The sequence below is a fragment of the Monodelphis domestica genome, chromosome 1, assembly GCF_027887165.1.
Source record: "Monodelphis domestica isolate mMonDom1 chromosome 1, mMonDom1.pri, whole genome shotgun sequence".
In the NCBI taxonomy this organism is placed as follows: domain Eukaryota; kingdom Metazoa; phylum Chordata; class Mammalia; order Didelphimorphia; family Didelphidae; genus Monodelphis; species Monodelphis domestica.
The window spans coordinates 709,417,380-709,442,505 of NC_077227.1; the positions used below are offsets into that span (position 1 = coordinate 709,417,380).

Below are 25,126 nucleotides of genomic sequence, written 5' to 3' on the forward strand. Positions count from 1 at the left end.
GATATGGGAGTGGTGTGTCATTTCCTTCTCCAGCTCATTTTACATATGAGAAAACTGAGGCAAAAAGGGTTGAGGGACTTGGCCAGGGTTACATTGCTAATAATTGGTAGGCCATATTTGAACTCAGAACTTCTCTACTCACTGAACCACTTAACTGCCCTATATATAAAAGAGATGGTTTGGTAAAATTTTAGAAAGAAAAGCCTTAGGTGAATCATGTTGGTTATTTTAATTGAGGAAATAGTGGGATAACTTGGGTTTGATTGTTAGGAAATATTTTCCTGGAGTTTGGTAGTGAGTTTAGATGAGAAATGTTATCCTACTTAGTCCTTTCCATCTTAATATTATTGTGGCACCGTGCATTTTCTCCAACAGCTTTTGAAAAAGTCTAACCAGAAGCAGCAAATTGTAGAGATTTAAGATTTTTTTCATATTGGAGGCATAAATCAATTAGGGCAGTGGATTTTGCTTTTTAAAAATCTTTTACCACCTTTGCCTTTGGAAGAAAATTCAGTATTCTCAGCTCATTGGTGAGAGGTGGTATTCAGGAAGGTTCTTGTTTCTCCTGAAGCTATCATTTGGCGCTAGCTGTCACTGTAGGGTGTACCTGTTCTATCTGGATTAGCTGGTATTATATGGATGATTGCTTTGGTTAAATATATAGACTGGCCATTCATCTTTAAAAAGTGTAAGGTTAGGCTAGGGGCAGAGTATTTTTTTGGAGCCATTCTTAGCCTTCCCCTGTTTCCTGCCCATTGTACTGAAGACTCTGTGCTGCTGCTTTGTGTAGAACAAGGTATCAAAGTGGACAAGATCCTGCTTAATACTTGTGATCCATCTAAGATGGGGTGCAGCAGGTGACTGATAAGTAATATTTGGTGGATTTGAAGGGTTCTGGGCTTGACTCAGCACATTTAAGCTTGAAAGAACTAAACAAACAAAAAAGATAAGAGCTAAGGAATTCAGCTAAAAAGAATCTCAATGGGGCCCTATCCTACTGCATACCTTTACATTTACTTTTTTTCTGATTAACTATTGCATTGGATAGCAATCTTTTTTTCTCTTCTCAAACTCTCTCTGCCACCTTTTCTCCCTCTTCAACAGAGGACTTGGACTCATCCTTCAGTTCCATAGCAAAATTCCTAGGAAAAACTGTTTATGATCTTTCCCTCCCATTTATTTTTAAGCCATTTTAGTTTGGCTTCTTTCCCCTTGACTGAAACTAGGCTTTCCAGGGTCACCAGTGATTTCTTTGTTTCAGAATTGGTTTTTCAGTAAAGAGGCCAGATGATTTAAAAGTAGGGCCATGCCAGGTGATCCTTTATGACTTACAAATTAATGCCTTGAGTAAATTAAAAAAGGGACCAACCAAATAGGATAGTGTTCACCTCAAGCTGACCTTTAAAAGTTAGTTCGCAGAGATAGACTTGAAGAAGAACTTAATTACAGATGAGAGGAGCAGAAGAAACTTGGAGGTAGAGAAAGAGAGGGGGTAGAAAACCAAATGGAGTTGAGAGAGTAGTGGCACCAGCAGAGGAATTTACTTTAAAGAACCAGGATTCTAGGAATGAAAGTTGCTTGATTAGATCAAACACAAGACTTTTTTGCTGATGTTCCTGAAACCCTCAGATTATAGATCCCCAAGGGGCGATCCTATTTCTTTTTTTTTTCCCTTGAGTTCCTTTAGCCTTTTCCTCTGGGCAGAGGAAATGGAGAGGTATTCGCTTACCTTACTTACTATGTCTTATATACAGTGATAAGCACACTGATTGTTGAGTTTATATTTTGTGGAAATAGATTCGGGAGAAGAGAAGATAGATCTAGATTTAACGATGAAGTCCTACCAGAAGTACTATCTCTGGCTGGGGGCTTAGAGCTTAAGCTCATTTGTTTTGGTCCTACTTCCCAGTGTGTACCAGTGCTTTTACTGGGGAGATTCACTGGGCAATGGGGCATAGAAGACAATAGCTAAAATAAACAAATAAATAAACAGATGAATAAATAAATAAATAGACAACCTTGATGACTGCACCTTTCTCCTCAATGCTGCTATATCTTTTTCTCAGTTCTTACTTTTTTTTTGACTTCTTTGCAGTGATTGATACTGTTGACTGCCTTCTGGATACTTTCCTCCCTGTATTTTTATGACATTACCCTGTCATATTTCTCTTCCAACTACTCTGTCAGATCCATCTCTGTAAGCTTTTGTTGTATTTTTCTTATTTTTTCTGCATATGCCTGGATATATCTAGACATAAATATAAACATATAGCATATAAACATATAAACGTATCATCTATCTCTATTTAGAGATAATCTCAAAGGGAAAGCATTAAGGAAGGCCAAGAAAGTTTCCTCACAAAAAAAAGGTAAAAAGAGTAAGAAAGAACACTTTCTTCAAGAGATCTTGGTTCCCATCTCATTTTTGCCCCAAAAGTACTACATAATTTAAGCCAAAATATTTGCCTGTCTTGACTTAAATTTCCTCATTTGTACATGTGGTGGTGGATTAGATGTCTTCAAAGTTTTCATCCTGCTATTACATTCTGTTGCCCTGTGCAATCTAGGTAGCTAGTTGGCCCAGTAGATAAAGCTTTGGACCTGGAGTCAGGAGGAACTGAAGTCAAATTCAGCTTTAGACACTTACTAGCTGTGGGACCTTGAGCAAGTCACTTAGCTTCTATCTAACTTTCCTTACCTGAAAAATTCAGATAATAATAGCATGTAGCTCACATGGTGGTTGTTGTAAGAATAAAATTACATATTTCTAAGGCATTTGGCATAGTTCCTGCGACATAGCAACTCATATATAAATGCACATTTTCTCCTCACCCAATATATGCTCTAATAGGAAATAATGATTTTAAAAAAGTTTTATTTTTAAATAAATCTGCCTGTACTGTGGCTTTTTAAATTCATAGTCCTGCTTCTAGTCTTTCCTATTGAGTCCAGCTTCTAATACACCACAACTACCAGATTGATAGTCCTAAAGCACAGATCTGCTCATGTCACTCCCTTTTTCAAAAAAGTAGTTCTTTATCTCTAGGATCGAATATAAACTCTTGAATTTCAAATTTAAAGCCCTTCATATCCTGGTTCTAGCCTGTCTTTCAAGGTTGATTAAACACTGCTCCATTTCTCTCTGTGTTACAGGCTGTGGACCTACTTGATATTTATAGTGAATGACCAATAGATTTTCTGTCTCCCCCTCTGTGCCTTGGAATACTCTCTTTGAGCTTGGAATGCTTTCTTAGGATTCTCACTTGCCCCTCTTGGGATGCCCTGCTCTTTTCAAGAGTCAGTTCAAGAACTATCTTCTTTAAGAGACGTAGTTAGTACACCCTTCTCCACCACACCGTTTTGTTTTTGTGTATCTATATTTATTTTCCTCTCAAGATAGTGTACCCTCTTCACTGAAATATAAGACCCTTAGGGTCCAAAAATGACTTTTTTCCTGACCTGACATAGTTTATGCTTGACAAATTGGGTGCTTATAAAATGCTTATTGAGTGATAGACTTAAAGAGAGTGATGTTCCTGGATAGAGCCTAGAAATAGCCAGAAATTCTGGTTTTTTTCTATAATTAACTACAAGGCAAAAGTAAATTTAAATTTTAAAATTGTCATATTTTGTTATTATATCATATCACTTTTATATTGTTCCTTTAATCTGAAAAATTAATATATCAACTAAGACTTGCGTTACATGCAGTATTCCATTTGTATAAACCCCTCTTCTTTTCCACAAATAAAGGAGGGAGGTGTGTTTTCTCATTTCTTGGGACAAGCTGATCATTATAATTACATGACCTTGTCTTTGCTTTTTGTTCTTTCCATTTACATTTTCTTTCTATTTACATTGTTGGGAACGATTGTACATATTGTTTTCCTGGATGTGCTTCTTCATTTTCATATATGTCTTCCTAAACTTCTCTGAATTCATGTTCATCATTTCTTAGGGTACAGTAATATTCCATTACATCAGTGTATGATAACTTGTTTAACCACTCCCCACCTGATAAACATCTGTCTACTTTGTTTCCATTTCTTTGCTGCCACATAAAACATTATGTATATTGTGGTTTTTATGGAATTAAAAAAAAATCATTGACCTCTTTGCCTTGTGGTGGGATTTCTATACCAGAGAGTATAAATATCTTGTTCACTTTCTTGGCATAATTCCAAACTAAAAAAAAAAAACCACCCCAAAATCTTAATTAAAATTATTGCTCCTCAATATCTGAATTGTAGCCAATTTTAGACATTTATTTTAGGTACTTTATAAGTCTGTATTTGTGTATATGTATGTACTTGACAGATGTCAGCAAGCATAATCATTTTGACATAGAAACAAAAATTGTGTATGAAATGCAATCCCAATTATGCAGTTTATTTTTAAAAGTATATAACAAATTTAATATAAGTTACAATAATGTCCTATTCCAGATGTCTATCTTTCCAAACTTACTTCTGCTCTCTTCTGTGCATTTTGTAACTAATGTTTTTTTCTTTCTTTTCATCTTTTCCCACATATCACCATTACTAACATTATAAGGTTACCCTGGGCATGTTGTGTAACCACTTTCTGCTTCAGTTTCCTCATCTGTAAAGTGAGGTTATTAATATCTACCTCATAGAGTTATTGTGAAAAAACAAATGAGATATTGGATGTAAAGCATGTTTCAAATAATTAAGTACTATTTATTTTTTAATTTTATTTTCCCGTAATTACATGTGATAATAGTTTTCAACAGTCTTCAGAGAATATTGAGTCTTGAATTCTCTCCCCCAACCTCCCCAGCCCTCTTGAGATGATAAGCAATCTCATAGATTTTATATGTGTAATCGTGTAAAACATTTTCCCATATTAATCCTTTTGTGGAAGGAAACTTAAATAGAAAGGAAATTGTAAGAAAGTGAAAAAAGTTTACGGTGGTCTGCATTTATCCACAGTTCTTTTTCTCTGGAAGGAGATGACATTGTGTATCATGAGTCCTTTTGTATAGTTTTGGATTGTTGTGTTATCTGAGAATAGCTATTATTCATTATAAAACAGTGATGGTGAACCTATGGCATGGATGCCAAAGATGGCATGCAGAGTGCTCTCTGTGAGCACGCAGCTACCCCCCCACCCCCCAGTTCATTACTAGAAAGGCAGAGGGACTTGGGCAGAGCTGCCTCTTCCCCCTCTTCCCCCTCTCCCCCTCCCCTCTGCCCAGCAGCCAATGGGAGCACACAGTGGGGAAGGTGGGTGGCTCATAGGTGGCAGAGCTGGAGGGGAGCAAAGCACTAGGGCCAGTCCCTTCCCTATCTCTACATTTGCTGAGGATATTCCTCACTTCACCCACTCCTCTGCCTAGCAGCCTGTTGGGAATGCTTTCTCCCTCCCCTTTGTGGGGATGAGGCACTTGGTTTGGGGGAGGAGCATGGCATGCTGTCTGTAGGGAAGGGGGTTGGGCACAGCACTCTGCCTGGGGGCTGGGGGCAGGGCCTGGCACTCTATCTAAAAAGTCTGCCATCACTATTGTTAAGTATTTCTGTCAACAGTAGAATGTTCTCTTAATTCTGTTTATTTCACTGTGCTTCAGTTCATGGAAGTCTTTCCTGGTTTTTCAGAGTTCCTCCAGCTTGTCACTTCTTATAATACAATAGTATTCCAGTACAATCATATAGTCTAACTTGTTCATCCATTCCCCAAATGATGGGTATCCCCTCATTTTCTAAATCGTTGTCTTGCTAAAAAAAGCTGCTTTGAATATTTTTGTACAAATAGGTCCTTCCCCCACATTTTTTTTTAAATCTCTTTGGGATACAAATCTGGTAATGGTATTGTTGGGTCAAAGAGTATGTACTCTTTTATAGCCCTTTGGACATAGGTCCCAATTGCTCTCCTGAATGATTTGAATCAGTTCACAATTCACCCAACAATGTATTTGTGTCCCAGCTTTCCCATAGCCCCTCCAAGTATTGTCATTTTCATTTTCTGTCACAATAACCTATCTGATAGGTATGGGGTGATACCTCAGAGTTGTTTTAATTTGCATTTCTCTAAATAATAGTGATTTAGAGTATTTTTTTTTTGCATAACTATAGAGAACTTTATTTTGTCTCAGAACTGCTTGTTATATATCCTTTGACCATTTATCAATTGGGGAATGGCTTGTATTTTTATATATTCAACTAATTTCTTTATGTATTTGAGAAATGAGGCCTTTATTAGAGAGATTAGAGAGACTTTTACAAAATTTTTGCACCATTATTATTATTGTGTTTTACTCTCCATCGTATTTACCCCTGTTTAGTTTCTGACTTCCATCTCCCCCAACTTGCCCACATTTCTGTCAGCTCTACCCCCTTCTTTTAGCCCCTTCTCCTTTTGCTTAACTGTAGGGTAATTTAGCTTTCTATTATCCAATTGACTCTATATATTCTTCTTTCATTGAACCTATTCTGATCAGAGTAAGGTTCACATGCTCTCCTCCCCACCTCCCTCATCTTCCCCTCTGCTGAAGACTCTTTCATGTGTCTTTAATGTAATCTTTAAATCTTTTTTATTTAATGTAATCTTTAAAATTCTAACAATTTGCCCCATTCGAATTTTCCCTTCCCCTTTCTCCCAAAGCATTCCTCTTTCTAAATGCCTTAATTTAATTTTTTATATCATCTTATTATATTTAACCCACACCCTCACCCTCTATTTATATATACTCCAAACTGCCCTACTAATGACACAAGAATCATTTCCTGATACACAATTTAACCATATTGAATCTCTTTTGTCTTCTCTTTTCTGTTTATCTTCTTATGGTTCTCTTAAGACTTGTCTTTGAGAGTCAAATTCTCTATTCAGCTCTGGTCTTTTTAATCAGGAATGTTTGAAAGTCCTCTATTTCATTGAATACCCACTTTTCTCCCTGAAGGATTATGCTCAGTTTTGTGGGGTAAATTATTCTTGGGTTGAAGTCCTAGTTCCTTTGCCTTCTAGAGGCCCTCCAATTCTTTACTATAGAAGCTGCTAAGTCTTGTGACTTCACGATATTTGAATTGTTTCTTTTTGACTGCTTGCAATATTTTTTCCTTGACCTGAGAGTTTTGGCTATAACATTCCTGGGAGTTATCCTTTTGAGATCTCTTTTAGGAGGTGACTGGTGAATTTTTTCAATTCCTATTTTGTCCTCTGGTTCTAGAATATTAGGGCAGTTTTTCTTGATGATTTCTTTAAAGATGATGTCTCTAAGCTCTTTCAGGTAGACCAATAATTTGTTAAATTATCTCTCCTGGATTTATTTTCTAGGTCAGTTGTTTTCCCCATGAGATATTTCACATTTTCTTCTAATTTTTCATTATATTGATTTTATTTGATTGTTTCTTCTTGTTTCATGGAGTCATTAGCTTCCACTTGCCCAATTCTAATTTTTTTAAAATTTCAAACCCTTACCATCCATCTCAGAATCAATACTATGTATTGATTCCAAGGCAGAAGAGTGGTAAGGGCTAGGCAATGGGGATTAAGGGACTTCCTCAGAGTCACATAGCTAGGAAGTGTCTGAGGCCAGATTTGAACCTAGGACCTCCCATCTCTAGGCCTCCCTCCCAATTCTGATTTTTTTAAGCATGATTTTTTTGAGTGAGCTTTTGTACCTCCTTTTCCATTTGGCCAATTCTAGTTTGTAAGAGTTCTTTTCCTAAGTGAATTTTTGTACTTTTTCCAGAGGGCCAATTCTGTCTTTCAAGAAGCTTTTCTCTTCAATGCATTTCTATATTTCTTTTTCCATTTTCTTATTCTGCTTTTTTAAAGAATTCTTCTCTTCTTTGGATTTTTGTACCTCTTTACTAATTGGCCTATGCTATTTTTTAAGGTATTAATTTATTTAGTATTTTTTTTTGTGCCTTCTTTACCAAACTGTTGACTCTTTTTCATAATTTTCCTGTATCACTGTCATTTCTTTTCCCAGTTTTTCTTCTACTTCTCTTATTTGATTTTATAAGTCTTTTTTGAGATCCTCTATTAATTTTTTTGGGGCTTGAGAGCAATTAATATTTTTCTTGTTGGCTTTCAATGTAGCAGCATTGACTTTGTTGCCTTCTGAGTTGCAGCCAGTCATGTCACCAAAATAGCTTTCTTTGTTGAGTTCTCTTTTTTCCGCTCATTTTCCTGTCTTTTTCTTAAAAACTGTTCAAATTAGGCTCTGTTACTGTGGTGAAGGGAGCACTGTTCTAAGCTTCAGGTTCTTTGTGTAACTTCCTTCAGAGCTGGCTCTTGGGATCTGTCTGCTTTCAGTTCTTTTAAGTGGTATGATTTAAAGAGAGTATGTTTTATATTCTCTTCTCTGGGCCTGTGCTCTAGTCTGTGAGTAACCACAAGAATTCTTACCCCTTAAAATTGTGACCAGGATTCCTAGCTCTCCTGTGACTGCAAGTGACGATATATACTGGTTCCCTTCTTCACTTTTCCACTGTATTCTAGGACTGCTTCCTGAATCTGTGAATGGGTAATGCAGTAAGAGTTTTATACTCAGAGCTGGAAAAGGAACTTTAGTAATTTTCTAAACAGTTATCAGATAACCTGCCCCCCCCCCCTCCCCTTATCATCTATGGCTGAGAGTCCTTGGAAGCCTTAGCTTCTGCTTAAGCTGTCCTTAAGACCTGTTGCTTCCTCCTACCCTGGCACACTGCACTCTACTTCTAAGTGCCCTAGATCCCTTGTGCTGGACCTCTAAGTTCTGGGGCTGAAAAATTATTTCCATTTGTATTTTTTATGTGTTATGCTGATCTAGAATTTATTTTGAGGTATAATAGCTTTTTGGGAGGGCATGCTGATAGAAATTAGGTCCCTGCACTTTCTTTTCCATCTTTGCTCTATCTTTAAAGCACTATTTAAATGTTATTTATTATTATAAGTATGATTCGTCATTGGGTTTCTAGTGTAATGGGTATTCATTATATAAATAAAGATAAATGTAATCTTATTTAATTAGACCTATTATTCTAGCCTGTCAAGATATTTTTGGTTCTGGATTTTATCATCAAGCTGTTAAAGCTTTGCGCTAGAAGCAAATTTGACAGGCATAATATCTGTGCTTTCATCCAAGTCCTTGATAGAAATGTTGAATGTTACAGAGCTGGTGACAGCTTCCTGGGACATTTCACTTACTACCTTCTCCCTTCCAAATTGACATTGCCCCATTTATCTTTGGATCTTGTACATTGATCTAGCACCCCTCCACTTCACTGTATTATTGTCTTGCCTGTGTAATTCTTTCTTAACCACAAGCACAACCTGCACAACTTAAGAGACTTTGTCAGATGTTTTGCTTTAATTTAAATATACTATGTTTTTGGCAGTCTTCACATCTAATAATTGTTATCCTGTCAAAAATAATAATAGTTTGGCAAAATCTATTCTTCAAGGAGTTAAGACTTTTAGTGATCATTGAATTCTCACAAATCATTCTCTTAATGTGTTCTAGAATTGTTTAGAAAAATGGAAGTCAAAGCTACTAGTGTATAGGACTACCATCTTCTTCATTTCTGTGGCTTTCCTCCTTCACTTCAAGATATTTCAGAAGTTACTGAGAGCAGTTTAGCAGTATTATTACATGCACCTTCCTCTAGGCTGGAGCTTGACCAGGGCTGGTCACTTAGATATATGGAGGGCATGTAGATGCCATTGCCTCTGTCTTTTAAAAATCTAAATTGTAAGTTCAAATTCAACAAATGTACATCCACATTAATAATCTCTTTAGGCATCTGTTCTTTTTCCTCCTTATCATAATATTTCTATTTGTGTCAGAATTTCATTCTGGAGAGCTTTCCCCAACATATCTGAAACTACCAACTTTCAGTGATACCTAGAATGTCAAACTTTTCCCCTCCTGTTATGATCTATAGTTCACTTCAAATGTCACTCTAAATGTATTTCTGTCTAGACATTTGAGACTGTAAGTTTTATGTCTAACTTCTGTCTTGAATATGTCTACAATATTCTCCCTACACTTTAAGCTACTCTATGTTGAGTCTGTACTCACAGTTTTCTCCTTCCTTTTCATCTTTATGTCCTTTTGATTGGATTTTCTAGGTTCTCAGCAAATGCATCCTTCTCTTGCACTGTTAGGTGCCCTCCATCCCTGGTCAAGAAACTTTCAGTTCTTGTTTATTTTAAGTCACGGTCCAGCATATGTCAATCAGTTATTCGCTTCCCCAAAATAACTTTTTCTACTGAAGCCTTTGCCTTTAATTGGCAGCAGTGATGCAGATGCCATCTGTGCCCCCTAAGCTCTTCATTTCCTTGCCTAAAACATTGTAATCTTTAGAAATCTTTCTAGGTTCATTCTGGCAATATTACTTTTTTTTTAAACCCTTACCTTCTGTCTTGGAATCAATACTATGTATTTGTTCCAAGGCAGAAGAATGGTAAGGGCTAGGCAATGGGAGTCAAGTGACTTGCCCAGGGTCACACAACTGGGAAGTGTCTGAGGCCAGATGTGAACCTAGGACCTCCCCTCTCTGGGCCTGACTCTCGATCCACCAAGCCTCACAGCTGCCCCCTAGCAGTATTACTTATTGCCTATATGAATGGCCAGAAATGGGTTCTTATCTTATTGTTTGAGAAGTTAAGTGTCTCTCTTTTATATTGTGGAAACATGCCTCAGAAAGACAACAGACTTCTCTTATTGTTACCAGGTCAACAAATAGATTCCTTGGTACCCTTTGTTAAATTTAATTGTGGTTGGACTCTGAATATATATATATATAAATAAATAAATAAATATATATATATATATATATATATATATATATATATATATATAAAATTAGGTGGTTTCCAGGGATTTAATTCTAAATCCCAAAATGAATTACTAAAGTAAATGGAATTTTTGTTAGTTTATTTACAATATTTACCATAGAATGAGGATATTAAGGAATGAGAGAGAGAGAAAAAACTCTGGCATCTTCTGATACCAGTTAGAATCTCTTAAGCCCCAGCCAGGGGAAGAGAGTCTCAAGAAGATGGACCTTACCTGGAGGCTTCACGCCTCCAGAAAGGCAGGGTCATTAAAATAGCCTTTCACTTACCAGCAATGACCATCTAAATGAAAGCAGTCTGAGGTCTTCTGCACGAGTTCTTCCAGGGGTCCAGTTCCTTCAGTCTGAATGTTTGAAAACGAAATGTCTGTCTTCCTTAAAGCTCTGAGTGACTTATCCTTCACTTCAAGCCCAGGTGTGACTGACTGTCTCCCTTCAGTCTTTTTTCCCGTCTATTTAAAGACCCTTTTCTCTTGTGTCACCTCCTCTAAATTTTCACATCTACTAATCACAGCAAATGCTTTTCTCTAGGACTGACCATTTTTTAGTTCTCACCTTCTTTGGTTAGATTATATCTTTTTGGGTTACTTAAATCCTCTTTTGTTAAATTCACCTTTTGTAGTTACTTAACACCTTTTTGTGGTTAATTCACCTTTTGTAGTTACTTAACACCTTTTCGTAGTTAAAATCTAAAAATAGATTGTAGCTTACAATTCTAGCTTCACTATAAAGGAAGAGCTAAGTACCTTCATTGTTACAATCAGGAGATTGCAATTTTATCTTCACAATGAAGAAAGAGCTAAGTATCTTCGTTGTTATAATCAGGAGATAGCTAACTCCAATCTTCACACCTTCAGGACAGAGTTTTGAACCCACACGACTTGTCACTTCTGTGAACATTACTGGGTGACCTCTTTGGAGCCATTTCCTAGAGGACACACAGCTGTTTCCTTCTGAGAAGCTTTGATGATCAAAATGATCCAGGCCTTTCTTTCTATAGTAAGGACCTTATTCTTTCCTTTTTTTTTTAATAGATGAAGCAACTGAACCATAGAACTGTTAAGTGACTTGCATCAAGATATACTTAACAAGTGGTAGAATGAGGACTTATAGACCTTATTCTCTTCCCCCCCCCCCCATGTGTTTAAAATTATATAATTGGTTATACCAGTTGGTGGACACAAATAAAAATGCCAGTTGTGTTTATAATCCAAATGCCCTGGCATTCACAATCTCAAAGTATTAAATGTGAAGATTCATCACCTCCATTCACAGCCCTTTTTAACTTCTGTTTCTGTGAAGACCTTGGGCTACTTTCAGAATCCAACAGGAATATATTTGAAGATCAAATTTAAGGAATTTTTAAGAATATACTTTTAAGTCATCCAGCAACCAAAGCAATTTTGGCTATAGTTGTCACATCTTGAGTCAAGAGCAGAAAATGCATTGCATTCTATTCCTATTGAATTCTGAACCTCACATAGGTGACAGATGAAACTCTGAATACATTTTCTTTGGGAATGTCCTCCCTGTGCACCAATGGCAGGCAGCTCAATACAATATAGGCTTGAGCATATAAACTAGGTATGGAGGAGAGAGATTTGTTGCATTAGAGAGTGTCCTAGTTTTTTACACTGACCCTTCTTCCCAGGTGTGATAGTCTCCTTCTGGAGTATGGATCTAGATGTCAAGTGACAATATATAATTGGGGATTCACTCTACACATTTAAAAAGCATTTCTTTATGTGACTCTGGGAATCTTTCCTTAAATTATTTTTGACACCCCACATTTACATCTTAACTTGAAAACTACTAAGGTTTATCCTTTGGTTAGAAAGTGTCTATTCAAAACCATTTTTTTAAAATGAAGGGAGTATTTTACCTTACACATGGTAGAGATTGTTTTTCAAGTCACAAAAAAGGGTTTGAATCGAATGATCCCTATTTTAACCCAGTCTTGGTTGTGACCAAAGGTGACACTGGTGAGAGAATTAATTAGGTTCAGGGTGTAATTCATAACTATGGAGTAAAATTTTCTTTTCTTTGTGGTAAGTCACTGCAGTTTATCATCAAGTATTTCTTAAGCATCTGCTATATGTGAGGCACTATTCCAGATGGTAAAGAAGGAAACATTTCCTACTCCTAAGGAGAGTACATTGTACTAGAAAAGATAAATACAATGTAAATGTGTATGTAACAAATTTGAATAAATATACATACAAAATTTCAGAATACAAGGTAATTTGGGAGGGAGCAGCACAGTTACAGTTGGAGAGATCTAGAAAGGCTGCATCTTAAAGAAAGAAGTAGACTGTCTGAGGGAGAGGTGAAAGAAGAGAGCACTCCATGCATGCTAAAAAGCCATGACAAAGGCACAGAGAGGGTGATGGTTTTGGGTTGGGTGAGATCTTGGTGTGCATAAAGGGGAGTCATGTGCAGTGAAGTTGACAAGAGATTGAGTCTGGCTATGAAAGTCTAATCTCTGTTCCTAGGGAGCCACTGGAGCTTTTGAGTATAGAAGTGACCCAATGAGATCCAAATTTAAAGAGAAACCGCTTCGACATCTTGGTGCATGATAGACCAGGGTAGTGAGATTGAGTTAGGGAAACCAGTTAGGAGACTCATTGCCATAATCCGAATGAGAGGTGATGAGACTCTGAACTAAGGTACTGATTGTGTGACTAGTAGAGAAATGGTTGGATGAAAAAGATTGAGGAAATAGACATGGAAAGATCTGACAATGATTAGATGAACAGGATGAGAGTTAGGAATTCAATATAACAGGATAAAACCAAGATTATGAATTTGGGAGACTGAAAAAATGGTATTGTCTTTGACAAAAATAAGGACATTTGGAAGAGAAATGGGTTTGGGGGGAAAAGTAAAGTAAGAAAGCATTTCTTTAGGTCTTGTGCTAAGTACAGGCAATACAAATAGAAGCAGAAAGAAGGTATCTTCCTTTAAAGAACCTCCATTCTTTTGGTGAAAGGAAGCATGCATATGTGGGGAAGGCACCTATCCAGGAAGAAAAAGTCCAGGGAGAAATGAAGAAGGCAATTTTCTGGGCTGGGCCTTGCCTTCAAATTTTTAGGAAAAGTTTCCAGGAACTCACCTGACTGGAAAAGAAGGGAGTGTCAGAGTGAAAAGGCTGTGGAATACCACATGGAAGGCATCTCCCATGGGAAGCAGGTTGCTTGTGACATTCATTGTGAAGAAAGTTCCAGGAGATCTAGGTTTGGGGGATAAGAAATTAGTATTTGGTAAAAATTGCTGAGAGAAGTATAAACTAATTTGGCAGAAACAAAGTATAGATCAATAGTTATATAGTGGTAGTCTCTCAGTGACCGAGAATGACTATTGTCTTTGTGCATTATTTTGTCATCTATTGATGTACCCTCGTGGGGCTTTGAAATCCAAAGACTGAGGCGCAGAGTTTGTGGCACATGGGGCATGGGGCACCAGTTGTTACGGGAGGTGCGGTTGTGGCCTGGTGTCGGTGTTCACACGCAGCGGCAAGACGTCAACGTCGCTCATCTTCAAAGGTGGTGGCGGCATGATTAATGTGGGTTCACCAGCTGCTTCTGTCAGAGGCAGCAAGTTCTAGTCGCTTTGGTGTAATGCCAGCCCACTTCAAGTTGGACTTTAGCTGATCCTTGAATCTTTTCTTTGGTTGACCTTGTTTCCTGAGTCCAGCTGACAGTTCACCATAGAATACCTGTCTTGGTATTCTCTGTGGGTCCATGCGGATGACATGTCCAGACCATCATAACTGGGTTTTGAGGACCATGACTTTGATGCTGGTGGAGTTGGCTCTGTCAAGGACTTCCTGGTTGGTGATTCGGTCCTGCCATCGGATCCTCATGATTGACTGGAGGGAGCGTTGGTGGAATTGCTCCAGCTGTTTCATGTGCTTCCGGTACAGTGTCCATGTCTCACAACTGTCCAGGAGCAAGCTGAGGACCACTGTGTTATACACTTTGAGCTTCGTCGCAGTGCTTACACCTCTGTGTTGGAGGACTTTGGAGCGCAGCCGCCCAAGTGCCTGACTGGCCTTTTGGATCCTGGCATTGATCTCATGGTCTAGGGACCCATCGTTGGCGATGGTGCTGCCCAGGTACTTGAAAGTGTTGGCGTTAGAAAGCTGCATGCCATCGATTGTAATGCATGGCTGGTTAGTTGGCCTCCCTGGTGCAGGTTGGAACAGCACCTCTGTTTTGCTGAGGCTGATAGTCAGGCCAAACAGTTTTGTTGCAGTGGAGAACCTGTGCACAATGGTTTGAAGATGATTTTCTTGGTGGGCCATGAGAGCACAGTCATATGCAAAGAGAGCTTCCAGGATGAGTCTCTCTGTTGTCTTTGTTTTTGCAGTCAGGTGGCGAAGGTCAAATAGTGAGCCATCCAGTCGGTATTTGATGTAGACGCCCAGGTCTAGATCCATCACAACATGTCGTAATACTTGGGTGAAGTATAGGGTGAATAGCACTGGAGCAAGGATGCAGCCTTGTTTCATGCCACTGGAGATGTTGGAAGTGGTTGGAAGTCTCTCCACCAGATAGGACTTCCCCTGTCATGTTGACATGAAGGAGCTGGATCAGTTTGACGAATTTTGCTGGGCAACCGAGCTTGCTGAGGATCACCCACAATGTGTCCCTGTTCACTGTGTCGAACGCTTTTGTCAGGTCTATGAAGACAATATAGAGACTTAGGTTCTGCTTAAGGCATTTTTCTTGCATTTGCCTCACCGTGAAGACCATGTCGATGGTGCTGCGATCTGGTTGGAAGCCACATGTGATTCAGGCAGGTTCTGCTCTTAAAACAGATGACAGGAGTCTGTTGAATATAACACAGGCGAGGATCTTTCCAGCAGTGGAGAGTAGTGAGATGCCTCTGTAGTTGTCACAGGCTATTCGTGAGCCTTTGTTCTTGTATAGGGCTACGATGGAGGCATTTCTGAGTTCTGGGGGCATGTCTTCCTCTTCCCATATGCTGGTCAGCACTATGTGGAATGCCTGGAGCGCCTTTCCATTTAAGGCCTTGTACACCTCTGTTGGGATCCCATCTTTACTGGGTGCCTTGCCTGCACTCATTTGTTTAATGGCTTTTTGGACTTCCTCTATTGAAGGAGGGATGCCAAGTTGTTCAATGGTGCGGTTTTGGGGGATCTGGTCAAGGGCGCTTTGGTCGACTGAAGAGGGTCGGTTGAGAAGCTGACTGAAGTGTTCTTTCCACTTGTTGCTGATGCCTTTTTTATCTTTTATGAGAGTGTCACCGTCAGAGGATAGCAAGGGAGTGGTGGTGGGTTTTAATGGCCCATAGACAGTCTTGAGGGCACTGAAAAATTGTTTGTAGTTTTTCGTATCAGCAAAACGCTGGATTTCTTCTGCCTTTTTTTTCCCACCATTGGTCTTGCATCTTCCTGATCTCACGCTGTGCCATGGCTTGGAGAGACTTGAATCTGTCCTTTTTAGGAGCAGAGTTTGGGTTATTTTGCCACTCCATAAAGGCTTTGTTCTTTTTGCTCAATAGGTCTTCAATAGCAGTGTTGTTCTCCTCGAACCAGTCCTGGTGGTTGCGTTGTTTTGGGCCTAGGACTGCCTTTGATGTTTCCTTCACTGCGTCTCTGAACTGGTTCCATTTCTCGGTTGAGCTTCCAGTGAGTGGTCCCTTGGCAGACAGCTTGTCGTCCAGGCAGGACTGGAATGTTTGCAAATAAGATGGATCTTATACCATTCACTAAGATCAAAATGGGTACATGATCCAGACAAAAAAGGAGGGATCATAAGTAAATTAGAACAGGGAACATACTACCTATCAGATTTATGGGTAAGAGAAGAATTTATGAATCAGCAAGAGATAGAGAGCAATGTGAAATGGAAAATGGATCATTTTGAGAACATTAAATTGAAAAGGTTTTGTACAAATGCCAAGTTTATAAAGAAAGCAGAAAATTGGGGGAAATTTTTATACACAGTTTCTCAAATAGAAATCTCATATCTAAAATATATAGAGAACTTTGTCAAATTTATAAGAATAAGAGCCATCCCCCAGTTGATAAATGGGCAAAAGATATGAACAAATAATTTTAGGATGAAGAAATTACATATGTGTATATGAAAAATGCACAAAATCATTATTGATGAGAGAAATGCAAAACAACTCTGAGATATCACCTCACACCCATCAGACTGGCTAAAACAATAAAAGGGCAAAGTGACAGGGGATATGGAAAAATGGAAACACTAATACATCGTTGTTGGAACTATCAATGGATCCAACCATTTTGAAGAGCAATTTGGAATTACAGAGTTATAAAACTGTATATTCCTAGATCCATCAATATTTTTGCTGGATTTGTTTCCCAAGGACATTAGGGATAAAGGAAAAGAACGTATTAGTGCCAAAATCTTTATCGCAGCAATCTTTATGGTGGAAAAGAATTGGAAATTATGGGGATGGCCATCAGTTGGGTAATGGTTAAACAAATTGTGGTATGTGATTGTGATGGACTACAACTGCACCATAAGAAGCAATGAGCAGGCTAATTTTTTAAAAAGTTGGAAAGAACTACATGAGATAATGAACAGTGAAATGAATAGAACCAAGAGAACATTATGCATCACTACAGAATTAATACTGGAAGAATAAACTGAATTTTATCTACAGAAAGTGAACTGAAAGGTGAAAACATGAAAGACTTAATTTATATTAACATGTTGGTTTCCTGGAAGTTACCTTCTGTGATGTGGAAAGAGTGGGGAAGAGGCTGAGACACTTGGATGGGATTTATTATGTAGATATAAAGAATAAGCTAAACATATAAGAGATTTGTGATTTCATTTATGCACAATCTTATTTTTATATGTGGAAATGTGTTTTATTTCATTTTGTAAAATTTGGAATACATTAAAAAAAAGTTATTAAAAAAAAAAGCTGGGAGAGTGTATGGATGTAGCTGGCCTTGCCCTTCCTGCAAACGGAAGGATAATGAGTTCTGACTTAGACATGCTGAGTTGGAGTGTATCTAGGACATCCAGTTTGAAATACTCAATAGGCAATTTGTGATGTAGGATTGAGGTTCAGGGAGAGGTTAGGGCTGGGATCTATATATGTCTTTATATAGGTAGGTAGATTGGGGGGGGTTAGGAAGGAAGGAACAAACTTTTTAAATTTTATTTTATTTTTATAAACCCTCACCTTTGATCTTAGAAACAGACCAAGTATTGATTCCAAGGCAGAAGCCCTAGTAAGGGCTAGACAGTGGGGAGTTAAATGATTTACTATGGGTCACATAGCTAGGAAATGAACAAACACTTATTAACCTCTGCTGAATGTCAACCACTGTGCTAAGTTCTTAAAAATATTATCTCATCTGATCCTTACAACAACCCTGGAAGGTAGGTGCTATTATTATACCCATGTTATAGTTGAGGAAATTGAGACAGACTGTTAAATGACTTACATAGGGACACGAGGCTAGTAAATGAAAAGTTTTCCAGTTTCCAAGCTCAGTGATTTATCTACTATACCACCTAGCTGCCTACTGATTGATCGATGAGAGATAGATAGATAATAGATTAATACATGGTAATATGTGTATGATCTGTAGAGAGATGATAGTTTAAACTCATGGGAACTTAAAATACCAAGAGTGTAAAGTAGGCTCTTAACTTTTTTGTTTGTCATGGATCTCTTTTGAAATCTTTTGAAGTGTGTGGACCCCTTCTCAGAATATCCGTTTCAAATGTATAAAATAAAATTCATACCATTACTAAGGAAACCAATAGTATTGTAATGCAGATGTCAAAGTATAAAAAAAAATTAGTGGAGCCAAAGTTAAGAACCCATGGCATGGGGGATTAAAAAGAAGGCCTAGGATAGAATTTTGGGGCAATCACCCATAATTAGGGGACCTGATATGGAATAAAGGAGAACAAGACTCAATCAAGTAGGAAATGAACCAGGAGAGAATTGGGTCACAAAAACAGAGAGGAGAAATGGTCAGTTGTGTCAGATGCAGTAGAAAATTTGAGAAGGATGAAGACCAAGGAAAGACCATCAGATTTTGTAATTAAGAGAACATTGGTAAGCTTTAGAGAAAGCAGTTTCACTTGAGTGATTAGGTTGGAAGCCTAATTGCAAAGGATGGAGGAAAAGATGCAGAGGTAATGAGTCCACATAGTTTTTTCTAGGAGTTTGATAAAAAAGATGAGTAGGGTAATAACTTGGGAAGGTGGGGTCTGTTGAAGGTTTCTATTCATTGGATGAAGAAGACTTAGGAATATTTGAAGGTAGTAGGGAGGAACCATAGATGGGGAAAGATTGAAAATGAGAGAAGGGTAAAAGAAAAAGAGAGAGAATGAATTAAAGAGATAATTGATTCGAGGTCACACTATATGCAAGAACAGGGATGTCAAACTCATTTAGAAATGGTGGCCACTGAACTGTGTTTTAAGGGCTGCTAGGTGGCACAGTAGATAGGCGTTCTGGGGTGGATAGGGCTTGAAGAAAGGAAGATTCATCTTCCCAAGTTTAAATCTGACCTCAGACACTAGCTACGAGACCCTGGATAAGTCACTTAACCCTGTTTACTTCAATTTCTTCATCTGTAAAATGAGAGAAAGGAATGGCAAACTACTCCAGTATCTTTGCCAAGAACTTCAAATGGAGTCATGAAGAGTTGGACATGACTGAACAACAAAGAACTGTATTAATGATCCTCTGTGGCTCCTTATTGACTTAATTTTAAAATATATTATCTGTTGTGTTTCTTAAATTATTGTTAAGTATTTTCTTATTACATTTTAATTGTATTTGTGCCACACTTGGGAGTGTTGTGGACTCTGTTAGTACCTTTTTTCTAGAGGATAGGAGGAGGGTTTTGGATTAAGTGTACATGTTGAAGGTTTGGTCTTGGCAAGGAGAAGGACTACTTCATTTAAGAGACTAAAGGAAAAGGAGGAGACCATAGCATGATGTCTAGATTTTGAGAAGAGAGAAAGAACAAGTTGTTATCAGCTGGCCTTTATTTTCTCAGTAAAGTCTGAGGTAACATCTTTAGCTGAGAAAGAGGGGAAAGGAGAGAGATGTGGGAGGCCTGAGGAGGGAAGAGAAGGTTTGAGGGAATTAGATGAGGAATCAGTAAGAAATAAAAGGACTATCCTGCTGCAGAGAGGGCCCAGGTGAAGTTGGAAACGTAAGTGAATAGTGTACACAGGCAACATTGTTGTATAACTTTCTCCTTTTTTTCAGCAGTAGTTGGCCACTTCATGAGTTAATATTTTTTGGCTATGAGAACTCACAAAGACTTGGGGGGGTTAGGTTCTATGGTGCTGGAATGAAGTACTCATGTTGAGAAAATCCTGGCAATTTCATTTACTCAAGTATGGAATGCCTGTATGGAAATTGAGCTGTTGCTTATGATCTCCTCAGTACCATGTTCTAATTTGTTTACCCAGTGGCAGTAATGGAAGTTTAACAGATAACCTTGGGGAACAAATCTGTACTTTGACATGCTTTAGGTCATTTTCCCTGCCTCCAATAGCAACCATTTTGGATATTTGGAATCTGATGCAATTTATCCATCTTCCCAGTAAGTTTGGTTAATTATCTATTTTTAATTGGAAGAGCTGTTTACATGGTAAGGTGTTGAGGGTCTAACTTAAAAGATTTTTTTGAGTAATAATTAAGCATTATCGGCCCATTGTTGTCTCAGCGTAGAGTACATTCAAGAAGAGTACAGTGTTAGTGGAGCCCTGAAATAGAATATCAGTTTTAGTTGTGTGGTTTGGGGCAAGTCACTGCCTTTTGTATGTCAATTTTCCTTACATATAAAATAGAGTGTTGGATTATATAATGGTAAGTGAATAAAATAAGATATTATTCTATCTTTTATACTTTTAAATACAAGGCGTGCCCTTTTTTGAGGACATGAATAATCAGATTTTTATTGCATTACTTTCAAAGTAGTGGAATTTAATTAAATTCAACATTATGGAACACCTAATATGTGCAAAGAATGTTGCTAGGAACATAAGCATGAAAATAGAAAAAAAATTCCTACCATCAAGGAGTTTATATTCTATCAATCCCTTAAAATTCTTTGAAATATTGAGGGATAGAATTGATAACTTTAAAGGCAGCAGATTGTATCAAGACTGTTTTAGGGAATGTAATTAAAAAGCTGCCCTGTCATTGTAATATCTTAAGTTCATGCCATGCATTAACTCACAGATAGCTTTATACATTTTTTTTAGTCTCTACATATGAATATTTATCATTGTCCGTCCTCTTTTACCTCTGAGGGAGGTCAGATGGGACCTCCTCACTTGAGCTGAAGGCTATAGAGTATGGGTAATTTGTGGACTAAGTCCTTTGTGATAAAGGAATATTTTGATCCTTTATGCTAGAGGAGGTTTGCTGCTTATGAAGCTAGTCAAACTAGACAGAGTGAATGGAAGGGCTCTGCCCCCTTCTCTTTCTTAGGATTTCCTTGAGGGGAGGGGAGGCCTCTTGCTTTTGAATCAGAAATGTCTGGAGCTTGTGGCCAGAAGCCACTTTACTGAAGTAAAAAAAGGTTTGAAGGTGATGAGAGGAAAGGAGTATAATTAGCTTAGTTTTGCTTTCAGTGAGCCTTGGAATCAGGGGATTTCTCTCTTTTGTTTTCTTCCAGCATCCAGGTGGAGGAGAGGTTCTGATGGAACAAGCTGGTCGGGATGCAACAGAAAGCTTTGACGATGTGGGGCACTCTTCCGATGCCAAGGAAATGCTCAAACAGTACTACGTAGGGGAGGTCCATCCGGTAAGGGATGCTAAGCTAGAGGCAGCCATGGGGAAGCAAAGGGAAGTACATTACAGAAGAGTGTAAAATGAATGATTAAAGATCATTTTCTGTAGCTTTTACTAGACAGATACAGCTTTTTCCCAGTAAATGAGTCTCAGTGCCCTTAGATACACGCTCATGTTTATAAGGCTGAGTCCTTAGCATTGCTTCACAATCAGAAGGAACTGCCAGCAATTGGGCCCAAACACCATTGTCTGATGACTCTGGGGTGTTCTTGTGTAGACACGGTGCCTTTTCCCTAGAGCAGTTCAAATTCCACTCATATAAATGAGAATGTGGTGAAAGCTGTCTCTATATGCACCTGTTTCTTCATTATTTAGTTTATACTTTAAATTTATTTATTTTTTCTTTCTTCCAGAGTGACCGTAAAGCTGAAGGATCTGAGGTAAGAAAGCATCAGTTTCTCCTGTAACCCTGAAGCACAAAGTATCAGAAAACATGTCCTCAATAGATTTAGAAATTTGGGGTATGCTTTAAGTTTGAGTTGAATTGTGTTGTTTTTTAAATCAGGCAGAAGCCCATTTTTTTAAAAAAGGAATTTGAGTTCACTTCTAGCACAGAAGAAAAGGATAGCTGAGTTTCCAATAGAAGGAAAAATGCCCTAAAAATTCAATTTATAATCTAATTAATATATGGGAATGATGGGAATAGATGAATTGGGGGCTTTACCCTCCCCCCCCCAAATGTTATCATTTGGCATGATGAAATAATAGGTGATTTAAAAAAATACTTGCTCTGCTCTTGGAGGTATTTGGAGGGAGGGGAAGATTAGAATATCAGCTTTTATCTCTCATTCATTTCCCCCTTTTCCTTTCCAAATGCAACATATACCTATGTACCTATCCTTCTAACCTTCCATCTTATTATCATTTTTTACTTTTTATTTCCTGGTATTAAATTTTATTTTATTTTTTCCCCAATTACATGTAAAAATAGTTCCCAACATTTTTCAAAGAATATTGTCTTGAATTCTCTCCATCCCTCTCTTCACCCCAACCCCTCACCCACTTGAGATGATTAGCAATCTCATATAGATCTTACATGTGCAATTATGTAATGCATTTCCCCATATTAATCCTTTTGTGGAAGGAAACTCAAATAGAAAAAAGATTTAAGAAAGTGAATTTGCTTTGATCTTGCTTTAGACTCATAATCTTCCATTTTAAAAGGGTTGTGGATGATTTCACTTGGAAATGGTCTTTCCACCCTTTACCCAGTAATCTAATTCTCCTGCCAAGCAAAAAATGTGAAGACTGCTTTTTTCAGGAATATGTTTATTCATCTTTTTACTCTGTAGTCTAGCAGGAAGTGTGGACTCAGTTATCAACCAGTAATTAATGTTGAGAATCAACAGTGTGGAAGTTCTTTCTACTGTTATCTTGTCCAGGACAGAAAAGAAAAGATGAAGGACTTTCTCATATATTAGGACATCTTTTCCTTTACTGAACATTCCCCACCCATCCCTCCCTGCTTTTTCAACTTCTCCCTCATAAGTGATAGAGTAGGAACATCATAAAATTGAAGTTCCCTTTTCCCAACTTTGTTTCCAATTGCAAACGCCAAAACTGTAAGGATAATTTTAGTGTTTTAACTTAAAATCTAATAAGTGGTCACCATGGGAAATTCCCAAATATGAAAATAACTGGGATTTATGGAGGTTTTAATTAATAAAGAAAGAAGGAATTAAGGGAAGGAGAGAGAGAGAGAAAGAGAGAGAGAGAGAGAGGGAGAGAGAATTAATTTAAACTGTTCTGGCTCAGGCTGAGACAAGCAGTAGTTAAAGGCCTAGGCCAAAGTGGCCTCCCTGAGCCTAAAGGAGAGCAAGTCAGTCTTATTACTTACCACAAGACCGTCTCCAAGCAAGCTCCAGGCCTCCACTGAATCTCCTGAACTCCAATTTCAGAGTCTAACTCAATTCAACTCAAATTGCTCAACTGACTTTTTACCCCTTCCTTTTAAAGAAACTTTCTCTTATGTCACCTCCCCTAAATTTTAATGTCTACCAATCACAGTAGACTCTTTTTTCTAGGATTGCCCATTCTTAGTTTTCATCTTTGGTTCTCACCTTCTCTGGTTAGATTTTATCTTCTGAGTACTTCACACCTCTTAAGCTTGTCTTTTGTAAGTTACTTGACCTTTTTATGATTAATTTAACCTTTACAGGCACTTAACACCTTTTTGTATTAGATCTAAAAATAGACCTATCTTAAGGTTCTAGCTTTACTATAAGGTATGAGTTAAGGACTTTCATTGTTCAATCAGGAGTTTACAACTTTATCTTTCCCTAAGGCACTGTCTGAGTAGGGTGGAGTAATTTCCAAGTTCCCAATACATTCCTGATTCTTGTTAGACCAAGTATCTCCATTGTTACAATAAGGGAATAGTTTAAAATCAAATCTTCTAAAGTAGAGTCTGAGTAGTTTTTAAGCTTCACACAATCCATTGAGCCTGACCCTAAACCCAACTGATTTGTTGCAGCAATTAGTGTTGACTAAGGCACAAGAATTCCTGAAACCCAAAGATGGTTGCCTCAGAATATTTGTGCCCAAACATCTCATTCTTTCTTTGTGCTCCACACATTTTCTATTCTAAACTGCTGGATCATTTTCAGCAAAAGAAATGAAAACTTGTCTCTAACCTAACTGTGAGCAGTATTGGCTTGTAAACTGTGCTGCTACACCCTAAGCCAATGTTTTCTGCTCCTGAGCTCTTGTCAATAAAGCAGAATTGAATGGAGCTAAATGTTCTGGTACAGTTTATTGATCATGTCCAGAAAACATTGGCAGCTCAGTGGTGGGTCCACATTTCCAGCAGGCATGTCCCCATTTGCCCAGGAGAGATGTCCTGACCATTTCCTCATACATGCATCTTTGTTTATATCCCTAAATTAGATTTAGAACACTGAAATAGAGGAAGCCTTATTTCTTGTACCTTTTCCCATGTAGTTATAGTGTCTTTCCAGTATTTTGAGGAGATTTGGAAAGAAGTTATTGGGCAGAATTAAGGCCTCCCTCTGAGTGCAGCCAGTAGCTTTGATGGGTTCTGAGGGGACTGAGGGTAGTGTCCATGACTTAGTAATACCCAGTAGGTGCTAGTCATGAGTGGCCATGCTTTTTATTGGAAACTCAAGGAAATATTCCTCCAGGATAAGAAAGCAATTTCCTTTGAAGTAATGGTCCTGCTTGTGTGCATTAACAAGACAAACTTACAGACTTCAACTCTAGACTTGCTCTTTTTATAGATTAAGAAGGAATATTCTCTTTTAAGTTATCAGACAAAGTTTCTAATATCTGCTATTGTTTGCTAGAAAAACAGTCATTTCTGGTGACTTTTTTTTTTCATAGCTTGACTAATCAAGAGAAAATGGTAACATGTCTTTTCATCACATCTTTCTTGTTAGGTGATTTCCCTGGAGGGCAGGGGAATACTCTTCCAAAGTACAATTTCTGAAAGTTTGAAGATTTTACTCTGTTGGGTTATT

The 25,126-nt window shown here is 37.9% G+C and overlaps 1 protein-coding gene across 1 annotated transcript in view; it reads left to right on the top strand.

Annotated features, from left to right (window-relative positions):
* Window positions 1-25,126, top strand: part of LOC100028075 (cytochrome b5 type B) — a 69,498-nt gene that overhangs the window by 32,530 nt on the left and 11,842 nt on the right. The window contains exons 2-3 of the mRNA XM_007477359.3: window positions 21,475-21,603; window positions 22,004-22,030. Of these exons, the coding sequence (XP_007477421.1) occupies window positions 21,475-21,603; window positions 22,004-22,030 (156 nt within the window). The remainder of the gene's footprint in view (window positions 1-21,474; window positions 21,604-22,003; window positions 22,031-25,126) is intronic.